We start from the raw sequence: 14,296 nt of genomic DNA on the forward strand, positions 1-14,296 counted from the left end.
TATTTAGACTTACTACGAACAATTTTTGGCAAACAATCTCCATCACCTTTGGAACCAGAACCCCTCTGGGTCAAAGCAAATACTTCGTAATTTCTACCAAGTATTCTCTTACTCACCAGAGCCTCTGGTTATATAGACCAGAGCCTCTGGAATCCAATTCTTTGAGTCCGCATCCTATAGTGTCAACTTGGACTTAAGCATTCATTCATTCCTTTGCTTTCATAACCAGAGCCTCTGGATTCACAATCTTTGGAACCAGAGCTACTCTAGTCTCAAAGGCTCATCCATCATAGTCTTTCACATACACTTCACCTTTTTCCATCACTCATTTTCTTTGCTTCACAACCAGAGCTCCTCTACCCTTTCTCCACTTCCACTTAACCACCTTTCATACTTTCATCATCCCTCACAACCAGAGCCTCTGGGTGTATAGACCAGAGCCTCTGGTATCTCTAATTCCTCATTATTATTTGTTTGAGGGGGAGTTTTTGACTCCTTCGAATTCAATACACTTGCATCATTTGAGGGGGAGAAAAATATTTATCTTCACATTTCATTTCTTTCAACATGCATTTTTTTATCCAGAGTCTCTGGTCCTACTATCCAGAGCCTCTGATCACCCAAATGCTACATATGTCTCTAACCAGAACTCCTCTGGTTCTACATAATGGATTAACAATGTTCATCTAGAACCTCTGGTTTGAAATCCAAGGCTTCTATAACATGCGATCCCACATTACATCAATGAACTCCTTCATAGATGTTAAACCAGAGCTCCTCTGGTCCCTCCCCAAATGGGTCATAACCAACCAGAGCTCCTCTGGTTCCTTGACAATAATTTTTATACAAAAACTCATCTAAATTGAAACTCATTTTTCAAGATTATACAAAATTGCAGCTTTTGTGACTAAAAACTATACAACATGGGTTTTTAGAAGACCAAAACTTCGTAATTAGTATTAATTTTACAATTTGATGGGATTTTTAAATTCAAATTATTTTTGGGTTATGTATTCATCAAGTTATTATTTTGAATAATTTTTATTCAAATAATTTTTAATGTCATCATAACCACGCGCCTGACACCCTCAACAGCCTGTTCCCAACATACCCTTTTAACCTTTCCCCCTCCTTTACCCCGTCTTGACACGTGTCCTACTATATTAAATGCACGTACTATCAAAACGACTCACGTTCTTCAAATCAAATCGTCTCAACCCAAACGGCCAAAACTTTTCATGATTATTTTATTTTAATAATCAAGAAACGTTTCCCTTCCACCCCCACCCCACCCCCTCGCCATATTCCCGCCTATATATACCTTTCTTCTTCCTCCACATTCATTTTTACGCTTACATAAACCTGAAACTACATTATGACGAAATACAAACCTGCAACTTCCTCAAACCTGCAACTTCCTCAAACCTGCAACAATGGCATCCTCCGCCTCCCATGAATCAAACAATAATGATAGTAGAATCCAGTCTACCGGAGCCGACAGCCGTGCTATCATCTTCCTACCAATGAGGCCGAACAATCACGCTATCGAACTCCAAACCACTTTGTTTGGAGAACATTTTGCCATTATTATTGAATTTTTCAAACACAACATTCTTCTTCCACCTCTCACTCTTGCTGGTACAGGCGTACCCATAAAGTACGTTCAACAGTATTGGCAAACTTGTGAGTTTGATGACGCCAGCCATGGTATAATGGGGGACATGGATGCCCCTAACGATATGATTTACTCCCTCAAAATATCACGGGCTAAGGTTTCCCGGATACTATGCATTCCCACACGCAAGGAACTTGGAATTGCACAATTTGACGAACCACTAACCACTGACGACATTCTCCGGTTCGTGAAGATGCTAGGTTACAACCGTGACCTATGCAACGTCTCCGATTTCAAACGTCAATTCCTTCCACCGATGTGGAATATGTTTTTCTCCATTCTGAGCAGAGCCCTTACATGCAAACTGGGCTTCTTGGACCAAGTAAATATAAATATCCTGACAATCATGTACGGGCTGTTCTTCAATCTGAACCTCGACTACGCCTTCCTCATCTACAACGAAATACTTTCGGCGGTGGTCAAGAAGTCTAAACTCCAAGCCGCTGGTAAGCCTCTCCCTGCGGTTCTCTTTCCTCGCTTCCTCGCCCTCTTCATCGGGGACGGAATGAGGAAGCATGGCCTACAAGCTGAGGAGCCGTTCACGCCCGTCTACAGGATGCATGGTCATCCCCCAACCCTTTCAAAAGAAGGTTATACCATCAACCGTCCCCTCCCCAGGGCTATGCTCAATGTCATACCATCGACATCTGAGATACGCCAGAACTATGAACGCTCCATGCTGTCCCATGAACCGAGGGCAGCTACCCCGGAGCGATTAGAGCCATCCCATGAATCCAGCAAGGGGGCACATGAGTCATCATCACCGGATGATGAAGATGATGATGATGATGCTACTCATCGTGCCTCCCCCGGCCCTACTCATAAAACTCCTCAACCCATTTCCCAAAGGGCAACCACATCCACTACCCCTAACGATCAAAGCCAAAAGGGTATTGAAACAGGACGACCCAGTCCAATCCCAACCCCAACTAGCCATCCAGAGGCCATTCTTCGGGCCTCTGGAGATGTATCAGCCGAGGAACCACATTTTTCGTCACCCCTCTCTCAACAGAGAGGTGATGAAGACATAAGAGCCCTTTCGCCTCAGGGCTCGACACATCCCATCACACACACACAGAAGCATGTGTTGCTTCTGACATTGAACCCAATGATCGTTCAGAGCGATCTTTCCTTCATGAACCTCCCCCTTCGATATTTGATCTACCGAAGGGGACACACATTCGTTTCACTTACTCGGCCTCTGAAGCCGAGGAAGAGGACGCAGATGTCGCAACATCGCGAGATAGCTCCTCACGTGAGGGCTATCAAGGACACGATGGAAGTCCTTCACGGCCCACCTTCTCACAAGGCCAAGAAGGCGCCTCAGGAGCAAAGGCACAACCTGCAGCATCTGTTGCTGCAGGGGTTACCATCCATGCTGATCTGCTCACAAAGGCTGAGTTCCAAGCCTTTGTCGATAAAGTGATGCGGTCCTTGGAAGACCTTAAACTCATCATGCAAGGGATTGTAGACAACCAACCCTCCACCAATACCTCTGACCTCCAACAATCTCTTGTAATCCTACAACACCACCTCACCCAAATCGAAACCCAGACACAAGCCAACACCACCCGATTACAAATGCTCCAACAAACCATTACCCAACACCATAACACCACTTCCTCCCTAGCCACCCAACGAAACCAACTCATCATCCAGTCCATCGCAACCCTCACGGCCCAGGCAACTGAGGCCGATGAGAACCTTACCTACATTATCACCCAACTCCAAACCATCCTTCGAAACCTTCACTTCCTACCTACAACCATCACCTCCCAAATCCCTTACCAAACCCCACAACCAACCACCACCTCTATCGATGATACCCTAGCCAATCTTACCCAACAAGTGGCCTCCATCCAAGACACCCTCACCCAACTCGCCACAACTATCCTTGCCCAAATCCCCCAGACTACTCTTCAACCACCACCTCCCTCTGCAGGCCCATCCTTTGATGAAGCCTTCTCCTCTTTCACTGTAGAGGTGAGAGACCTTATCACCAACCTTCCCATCCCCCCATATACATCCACCACCACCTCCATACCACCATCAGCCTCATCCTCCACCACATAGTTCGCCATAAGAGCTGACTTGCGAGCTCTATCGAGGGCGTTGGTCTCTTCTGTCAACGAGATCAGTGCTAAATTTGTTCATCGGGCCACCCGTCCAACAATGGTTCTCTCCCAGAACCTGACCGATGAACAAAGGCGTACCACCTCTCTCCTCCAAACCCTGGAGGCGAGTCGAAGACAAGAAGCCCTGAAGGTGTATCTTACGTCCTTCAGGAAAGACAAGAAGAAGAAGAGGACCAGAGCCTCTTGCTCAAGCAGCCGCCCACACAAGAGGCCTAGGCATGACGACCAAGACCCCGATGATCAAGGTCTTGGAACTCATGAGGGGGATACAACAGAGGCCGCTGCACAACAAACAGAATCCACTGCACAACCATCACCCTCAACAGAAGGAACCAAAGCAAGGGAACCAGAGGCTCTGGCCTCTGAAGATGAACAAGTACATGTTCTCTTCGCTGCAACCCCATAGCCCATCGTGTTGAGCTCTTCAACCGATGAAGAACCAACCACCCCACCAACACAACTTAACCAACCTCTTTTTTCAACACCCACATCAAACCTACCATTAACCCCTTCACCAACACCTCACACCACTCAACCCTTCACCTTATCCACACAACCAGAACCAATGATACTTCAACCTTCATCACCCCATCAACCACAAACCCCAACCGAATCCCATGCACTAGAAACCACCCAAGTCGAATCCAATGAACCCCAACCAACCCAACCTGAACCAACACCAACCCATACACAACCCTTAACCTAAACACCCGTGGTGCATGCGGATACTCCCTCTTCATCAAGGCAACCTCCTCAGAGCTTGGTTGACAAAATTATACAGAGCATGGAGGCAATACGAAGACGTCCTGATTTGCCGCCCAGGGAATCGATTTTGTTAGAAACATCCATCAATACTTATACCAAGACCGTGATGACAGTTTGACCATAAACCCTCCAATCTTATCGTCTGAGTCCATGGACCTCCTACACCATAGATTCATTAGACAGACCACTCAAGCACCCTAGGCTGTCTTTTCAAATGATGGGATAAGGAGGGTCGTTGATCTGAAAATAAGAACATTTGCCAACCGGGCCATCCGATACATCGAGTTCACTATGGAGAGAGCACATGGGCAAGTTTGCGTATTCAACGAGAACGACCTCATCAACCTCAACCCATATGATTTGATTGAATTATATGCATATAGGGATTAGAGGCAAGACCACGACATCAGATATGAAATGGCAAACCGAGCGGTGGTAAAGACGATGGAAACCCTGGTGATCCATAGAGCCAAGAGCGATTTTGAAATAGCTCTTTGGGTAGGCATTGAAAGACTCTCCTGCACCTCTCCAAACGAAGACTTCCAAGGCCTGCAGGAGAAACGATCTACCTCAGTCCTGACTCAACCCGAACTTGGACTTGTTTACAAAAATGAGTTCAGGGTTAAAAAGTTCTTTAGACTGACTGAGGCCTTCAAGTATTCATTGGATACACTTGAATGGTTTCAGAAAGTCATTCGAGAGAGACTGGGTAGACACTACATGCCAAGAGAAGAAGGGAGTCGACTTATTCACGAGATATCGACAGTCATCGCATATTGAAGACTGCTCCTGCGCTTCAGAGAAATATATTCAGGTAGCTCGTGATGAGTTGAATTTTTATTTTGCCTTGATGTATTTTGATTCCAGTTTTGTAAGAATTTCATCATCCAATGAAAATTTGGAATCTGATGTTTTTCTATTAGATTAGTCTCTATTCATCACAAATGTTTCTAGATTAGTATATGTTTGTTTTTCATTACTTAGGGGGAGATTGTTAAACCCCATAATTTATAATGTAAAAAGTAATGAAAACAATAAATGATGAAGAACCAAAAGACCGATGAAGACATCAAGGCAGAAATGACTAAGTCTGGAGTACAACCAGAGGACCGATGGACGACCTATGATGCGATGGAAAGAGCATCCTCATCGATCCTCTAGTCATCAACACTTAGAGAATTCTCCAGCAAATCATCCAGAAGCATGCAATAAAGATTTAAAGATAAGGATGATTCATCACATTATAAATGACAGCTGAAGATGACAAGTCGACAACTAGACTTCTAGTTTATCTCTAATATTAAAGCTTATCCATAGAGTAAATAAATGTTGTCTGTTAATAGAAGATTAGCTGAAATGTCTTATTAGATAGTTATCTTCTTATTAGCTAATTAGTATAAATAGGTGATTAGGCCTATTGTAAAAAGAGTCGCTTTACGTTTTTCTTATATACAAAGTGAAATTTTTGACGCTCAAGATTGTTCTTAATTATTCATAATTTCTTTTTGAGTGTTCTTCATTTTGTTCATTAAATCACTATAATTTGGTTACTATTAACTAGATTATTAGTGTTATTGAGAGATATGGGATCAACATAATACAAACACAAAAACTTTCAATTTTAAAAATTATATATTGATAAAGAAGATCAATACAAATTTTAAAGATTGTTTGCGGAAGAGAAAAGGTAAGGAACCTATCTAAACAATCCAAGATACACACAAGATTACAAATATCAGTGAGAAAAGATTTACTACAAGAAAGAAGGTAAGAACAAATGTGCTCTTCACTTGTTAAAGTGGGTCTTTCTCTTAGACAGAGAGTAGTGAGAGAAGTAACTTCTTGGGTAAGTTCTTAGTAAGGAAGATGATAACTAAGAGGAGAACCACTCAACTATTTATACTCATTGCATTAAATGCAATTCAGAGGCTATATGGCACATGTCAAGCTTTTGGAGAAAAGCTTGTCCTTTGTTCAGATTTGGTAGACTTTTGGCCATATGTGAACAGTCTTTCTTCATAAAGTAGGTAAGCACATTTAGAGTCATCGGAGTGGCTCCATACCGGTACTATACTTAGAAAGGTATGGGTTTGTCCTTTGTGTGTGGAAGGATAAGACAAAAACAATCTTGCTCGACAAGATTCATTTGATCGCTGGATATTGGGATGTTGCTGAAAGGTCTCTTAAGTGTTCGCTGAATCTTGCGCATACTTCACACATTTGTAGACGAGCTTGTTATCACTAAATACTGCTTCAGATCACGAACTTGCTGGTCTTTGATCTTTAGCTTCTGTCTTTGATATTACTGAAAGATCTATGGTGTAAGTTTTGTCTTCTTGAAGTATAACAATCTTTGAACAATATACAATACATGTTCAACGATCACTGAACAGACTCAGTGAAGATTGCTGAAACTGAATGACATAAACAACATACTACGATAGATAAAAGGGATGATCATCAAATCAATGAGTTAGAAGATCCAATATCCCCATATTTGATGATAACAAAGCAATGTAAAGAAAATTGCTTAGGAAAAGATACAAATAAAATACTTGTCCCTTTTAACTATTTTGGGATCTTTTCCAGTGATAGAGTTTACTTATGTAAATTTACTTAAGTTTGTAAAGGATTACAAATTCAAGGATAAATTGACAAAAATAAGATAACTGAAACCGAAAGCATATTCACTGACTAGAAAGTTGTTAGTAAATGTAAGAGAACTGAAACTCGTAAATACTTGTCCCTATTACTCTTTTTTAGGGATCTTTTTCAGTGACACTAAAGATTTCATTATTAACCATTAGAAAGTATTACAAGTCTTCCATTAGTATTGGTAGACCTATTACATATAGATTATAAGTGAAAGTAAAGAAAGGAAAAAGAAGATATTACAAGATAGAAAAATGTCTAGTTTAAGTCAATGAAATCGATATAACTAGATACACCTTCTCCAACCTTCTTTCGTCTTAGTATCTCTCTTCTGATCTTGCGATTTATTACCTCTCTAGCTAGGTCATTGTCCAGCCAAGACCTGAGATACTCCTGATGGTCTATTGGACAGAGGTGGAACTCGGATACTCGCTGAAAACTGTATTAACCATCATAGTCAATAAATATTAATCCATACTCAGGCTTCACATGCATAATATTGGATATGTGAGGACCCTTCGTTGGCAGTGTTAGGTTTAGCTTTGAGAGATCCGACTTCTTTCTATCCTTTAGGATTTCTTCCAAGGAGAATTTTGTCTCGTGTTCATCCCTATGGGAAGGTCCATCTTCAGGATCTTAAAGGTGTCTTCTTCTTGAGAGAGACTTCTCTAGCATAAAAGGGACATCAATAAACTTGGACACCTTCTTGAATAGTTCGTTTCAATTATTGTCTTGTGCTTTGACTTTGAGCGCTGAATGACTTGTCGAATCTCCAGTCATTCATCGAAGCCGTACTGCCCGAGTAAGAAGGATACTCAGTGACAACCTCTTGGTTCTCTCTTAAGATGACCATAGAGATGAGAAGTCCACCATCCTTTATCCGTCCTTTGATGGTGACGTTTGAGATCATGTGGGGACTTATTCTTTTCTTGATCCTTTCATTGCACCATCTCAGTTCACGGTGTTTCAACATCAGTGCTCTTTGGTATTCTTGTTCAGCTTGAGGCTGAGCCTTTACTAGATCCTTCTTCTTCAGCTTCCCTTTGGCTAGAGCTTTGACGACTAAAGATTTGACCAACTTTAAGCTGTCTTCTATCTGTTGTCATTGAATGCGCAACCCTTCTTTGGCCTTCAGGGCTTCCTCACATTTAGCGTCAGTGAGGAAGTCGAATTCACCATAACCAGAGGTATGAAGATGGATTTTTACTCTAGTTTGGTCAAGTTGACTTAGCTGAGTCATCCTTTGATTTTGAGAGCTCCAGATGTTGGAATAACAACTATCCTTTCATCTGGAGGACCATAGGGGATCATTGGTGCATTGAGTATAATGGTGGAGGGTTCAGATTCACAAGAAAAAAGTACAAACCTAGAGCTCTGTGCAACCTTGGTAGGGTCAATCTTCTTGAAGATGATTTCTAGGTTGTCTTCTTCATCCACTCGTTTATCTTTAGCAGAGGAGTGCTGGTTCCTAGTGGTTTTCTCCCCCAGGGAAGCTAATTCCCTTATGGAGACACGCTTTTCAGCCGGAGCCGGATAATATTGGATAGTGAAGGCATTATCATCGTCTTCGTCTTTATCATCATCGTCAGCACCCAGATCTTTTTCAGTGTCAGAGAGAAGAAGATCTTCATCATCTTCTTCATCATCACTTTCCTCATCACCAGCATTTAATGCAGAGGTGATGGGAAGGTCTTCATGAGTAGCTGGAGCTATCACAACATCATCATCATCCTTAGCATCAATAGAAGCTTCAACTTTATTGGATGTGATGGCATCCTCAACCCGAGGGATAAGCGAGAGAGGTTAAGCTTCAACGGCAACAACAACTTCATCAGCGGTCTCCACATCATCTTTCTCACGCTGGTCTTTCTCCCCCTCTTTGTCATCATCAAAACTAGAGGTGAGATCATTAAGATGCAGGGCGATTTCTTTAGTGCGTTGATCTAGTTGGAGAGAGCCTCAACATGTAGAAGGTTAAAATCGTCCACCTAATCCAGTGATTATCGGTTAGCATCAGTAAATGAGGGCTCGAGGACCGGGGCCGGCTGCTGGAGGAGTGTGAGAATTTGCTGAAGCAGCTCACCGTACCTGGTGAGCCAAGCTTTCACTTCATCAACCTTGCTATTGAGAACATTGATGGCCTCAGTGTTGGCACACACTTCAATTTGCACCATCTTTTACAAATCCTTTACTTCACAGACCTCGGCTTTGACATCAGAGAGGCCGTGAGTAAAGTATTCCTTCACGGGCACCGCTTGGTGGACCTCGTCCATCTCGTCCAAGATGGTGGCCACAACATGGAGGAAGAGCTTTACATCCTCATCCATGTCATAGACATTTGTTTCCATGGTTGTGGGCTCCGTTGTAGAAGGACCTGAAAAAAAAGGATAAACTTGAGCATGAGGAAGCTCTAGGTTAATAGAACTAAAGGGGTAGGATAAAGATGATGTACCTGAGGGGTCCTCAGCGCCATCTAAAGGATTGACACTACTGGTCTCACATGAGCCTTCATGAGGATTGCCGTCAAGTGTATGGGGCGCCTGGAGAGGAGAGACCTTAGGTCCTGTGGTGGGTGCTTCATCACCAGTGGGGACAACCACTGATGATTTATCAGCACATGTAATTGAGACCAAGGGAGAGGGAGAATAAAGAACAACTAAGAGATGAAGTGGGTGTTTAGCAATGGCAATGTTGATATTCTCACTTTCAGTGATTTGGGTCACTAAAGTGGTGGGTTGACTGGCCACTTGTACAACAGTGTCTAAAGAGATCACTAAAGAGCTAGGGGTGGGTAGTATAAAGAGCTTTTCAGGGATAAGGATTGTTTTAATGACCGAGACCTGTTGAGAGGTAACAGTCAGAAGTGTGGCTTGTCCCTTTTTGGCTTTCTTAGCTCTCAGTGAAGGACCAAGATTGGCTTGAGACTGAGTCCTCTTAGAGGATAAGAAGGTGGTGGTCAGGATAAACTGAGGGGAGTTTGCCTCAGTCATAACCACCTGTGAAAAAGAAGAAGTAGAGGAAGAAGTGGGTAGGGATGACGTTCCATTGGCAATGCTCAACATAGGAGCAAAGAGGCTAATATCTATTGGTTTGGACTTGTGGTCTAGAATCCTAGACCCAAGCCTATAGATAGGCATATTACCTTCAGATGGGTAATTTTTGGCGAAGATCTTAGCAAAGACCATGCAAAGGAACATGGTATAAGGAACCACCTTCTTGCGCTGGCGTTTGTTCAGCTTCAGCACTAAGTCTTCAAAAATCAACTATGCATAGTTGACCTTCAACTGCCAGATAACTGAAATGCCAATGTGGTGGGTGATGTGAGAGTCCCGGTCCTGACCACCTGTCTTCCCTTCCATTCCCTGTATGAAGTGCTAGAAAAGATATTGCCATACTGTTGGTCCCAGCCGGATCTACAAGAGTTTAGAGGTGATCAGTTTGTAGAAAGGGGGGATGAATACAAACACAATAACTTTCACTTTTCAAAATATATATATTGAAAAAGAAGGATCAATACAGATTTTTACAGATTGTTTGCGAAATAGACAAGGTAAAGAAAGACCTATCTAAAAAAAATCTAGAAATACACATAGATACACTTAGAAATTATAAGAGATTTGTAGAAAAAGATAAGACTAGAAGTGTGTTCTTCTTGGGAGTGCTTCTTAGAATTAGGGAGAGGAATTATAATGTACTTGTATCTTCTTGTATTTCATATCTGAGTGGAGAGAGCTCTCAGCTATTTATACCCATTGCATTAAATGTAAGTCAGAAGAGTCAGAACACACGTCAAGCTTTTAGAGGAAAACTTGTTCTTTGCTACAGTGGATAGTTCTTTTGTCTATTCATGAGCAGACATCCTTTCATAGAGTTGGTGAGTACTGGAGTCAACTAATCGGCTCTGTGTTGTACTATACTCTAGAGAAGGTATGGGTTTGTTCTTTGTGTGTGAAAGGACAAGACAAAAACAATCGTGCATGGAAAACTTCAATTGATCGCTGAATGCTGGAATGACGCTGGAGGTCTCTTCAACACTCGCTGAGGCTTGTGCCTTCTTCATACATATGTTGACCAGGTTGTAATCAATGAATGCCACTTCAGATCACTAACGCACTAGTCACTAATCTTTAATTTTAGTCTTTGACATTTGCTAAAGGTTCTTTGGTATGAGTTTTGTCTTCTTGAAGTATAACTGTCGCTGTAGAGTTACAATACATGTTCAACGATCACTGAACAGACTTAGTGATGATCACTGAAACTAAATAGACAGAAACATAATACTTCGACAGGTAAATGGGATTATCATCAAATCAATGAGAGAGGATCAAGAATCTCGCCTTATTTGTTGATGACAAAGCAACATAAAGAAAATTGGTTAGGGTATAATATTAAAGAAAAGTTACATGTAAAGTACATGTCCCTTTTAACTATTTTGGAATCTATTTCAGTGATACAGTTTTTCTTATATAAGTTTTATTAAGTTACAAGTTTAAGTGAAACAAATACAAGAAGGGAAACTGAAACTGAAAGCATGTTCACTGACTAAAGATTGTTATTGAATGTAAGAGCAAACTGGAACTCATAGATACATGTCCCTATTACTCTTTTCAAAGATCTTTTTCAGTGATAGTGGGGAAATACTCATATTATTCAAAAGGAAATATACAAGTGTTACAATTGTACATTCTAGACTTATTACATATAAGTTGTACACAGAAAGAAAAGACATAGAAGGTAAGGTGTACAAGATAGAAAGTTATAGCTAATCTAAGTCGCTGATGTTGATGTAGCCAGGTACTTCTTCTCCGAGCATCTTTCGACGTAGATAATTCTTTTTGATCCTGCGATCCATCGCCTGACCATGAGGATCATCGTCCTACCAATATCTCAAAAATTCAAGATGTTCTAGAGGACATAGGAAAAACTCAGATCATCTTTGAAAGCTGTATTCATCATCATAGTTAATGAATATAAATCCATACTCAGGCTTTAGGTGCACAGAGTTGGGTATGTAAGGACCTTTCGCTTGCAAGGATATATTCAACATAAAGATATTTGGCCTTCAGGATTTCCTAAAGGGAGAACTTTGTTTCATGTTCATTCCACAGAGTTGGTCCATCATTAGGATCTGAAGGTTTTCTTTTTCCACCTTGCATCAATGTTGGCTTTGAAGGAATAACAACAAACCTAGACATCTTCTTGATGAGATTGTTGAGGATGTCTTTGATCTTTTGCTTATGCCTTGACTTTGAGCACTGAATGGCTTGGCGTATTTCCAGCCATTGGCTGTAGGCATATTGTTCAAGGTTGGAAGGATACTAAGTGACAACATCAAGGTTGTCTCTGGTGATGAGCATGGAGATGAGCATTCCTCCATCTTTCATACGACCACTGATTGTGATGTTTGAAATACGATGGGGAATAATTCTTTTCTTTAAACGATCTTTGCTCCATCTCTTGTATCGGTCTTTCAGCTTCAGTGCTCTCAGATGTTCAGATTCAGCTACTGAGAGCAACTTAGCCTGAGCCTTGACAATGTTCATCTTCTTAGACTTTTTCTTTAGAAGAACTTGAGTGGCAAGAGACTTGCCCAACTTGAGGCTGTCTTCATTCTGTTGACATTGAATGCGAAGTTCTTCCTCAGCCTTGAGTGCTTCAACTCTTTCAACTTCAGTAAGGAAGTCGAACTCCCCACAGCTAGAGGTACGAAGAAGAATTTTTACTCTAGTTTGGTCGAGTGACTCCTTAAGTCGAGTCATATGTAGGTCACTGGGAACTCCAGATATTGGATTTTGGGGTACCCACTTATCTAGACGACCACAGGTAATAAAAGGGATTGTAGAGAAGAGTTGATAGAGAGAAGTGATGACGACAAACCTGGAGGGTTGAGCATATTCTTGAGGATTTATAGGCTTGAGTAGAATGGTCAGGTTTCCTTCTTCAAAAAAATCTTTATCCTTAGATGAGGTGTTCTGTTTCTTTGTAGACATCTCTTTCTCCCCTGGGAAGAAGATTCACTGAGAGAGACTCCTTTTTGAACAGCAGCTGGTCTGGTGTGATATTCAATGGTGAAGTCATCATCATCGTCATCTTCATCATCATCATCATCATCAACACCTAGATCTTGTCTAGCATCAGGAAAGGAAAGAGGATCATCAGTTTCATCTTCATCATCTTCATTTTCCTTATCACCAACATTAGCTGTAGAAGTGATAGGAAGGTCTTCGTCTCTACCATCAGCTCTGACGACATCATCATTGTCCTCAGCTTCAGCAACAACTTCAGGTTCATGGGATGTGATCGCATCTACAACTTCAACATTAGCTTCATCTGCTTCAGCTCTTTCATCTTGAGCATCAACATCAGCAGGTGTTGTTGGGACAACAACTTGAGGTAAGTATTTCTCCCCCTCTTTGTCATCAACATAATGAGAGGTGAGATTATTGAGAGCATTGGCAATAAGATCCAGTCGCTGCTCAAAATCAGATAGTCGATCAACTTCTGTGAAAGAAGGTTCAGGAACTGGTGTTGGATGTTGAAGAAGATCCAATATCTTCTGCATCAGCTCACCATGCTTGGTAAGCTAAGCTTGCGCTTCATCGGCCTTGCTATTGAGAGTGAAGATGGACTCAATGTTGGTGCGAACTTTCGTTTGCACCACAGATAGCAATTACTTTACCTCATTGACTTTAGCTTTGACAACAGAGAGGTCAGAAGAATGGTCTTCCTTGAGAGGCATGTCTTAGTGGACTTGCGTCATTTTTTTAAGACAATGGCAACCGCTAGAAGTAGAAGCTTGACATTGTCAGCCATGTTGTATTCAGCTTCCATGGCTGAAGGTTCTTCATCAAGAGGACCTGAAAAAGAAGAAATTTGAGCAAAAGGTAGCTCTTGGTTAGAAGAAATGAAAGGGTAGGAGGATGGTATAGTACCTGAAAGTGTTGATCCCATATCTCTTAATAACACTTATAATCTAGTTATGAATAACCAAATTATAGTGATTTTACGAAGAAAGTTAAGAAGACTCAAAAGTAAAATATGAATATTCAAGAACAGTTTGAGCTTCAAA

The 14,296-nt window shown here is 41.5% G+C and overlaps 1 protein-coding gene across 1 annotated transcript; it reads right to left on the minus strand.

The window, feature by feature from the left end:
- Positions 1 to 13,153: 13,153 nt before the first annotated feature.
- Positions 13,154 to 13,789, minus strand: LOC112504396 (trigger factor-like). Its single transcript, XM_025108337.1, has one exon. The coding sequence runs from the start codon at positions 13,787 to 13,789 to the stop codon at positions 13,154 to 13,156; it is 636 nt and encodes a 211-aa protein (XP_024964105.1).
- Between the last annotated feature and the right edge of the window lie 507 nt (positions 13,790 to 14,296).

This window comes from Cynara cardunculus, unplaced genomic scaffold (genome assembly GCF_001531365.2).
Source record: "Cynara cardunculus var. scolymus isolate 2C unplaced genomic scaffold, CcrdV1 Un_Scaffold_5474, whole genome shotgun sequence".
In the NCBI taxonomy this organism is placed as follows: domain Eukaryota; kingdom Viridiplantae; phylum Streptophyta; class Magnoliopsida; order Asterales; family Asteraceae; genus Cynara; species Cynara cardunculus.

Bases quoted from the DNA above. Each gene is read 5' to 3' on its own strand.
- LOC112504396 (XM_025108337.1), bottom strand. From the start codon at position 13,789: ATGCAGAAGATATTGGATCTTCTTCAACATCCAACACCAGTTCCTGAA.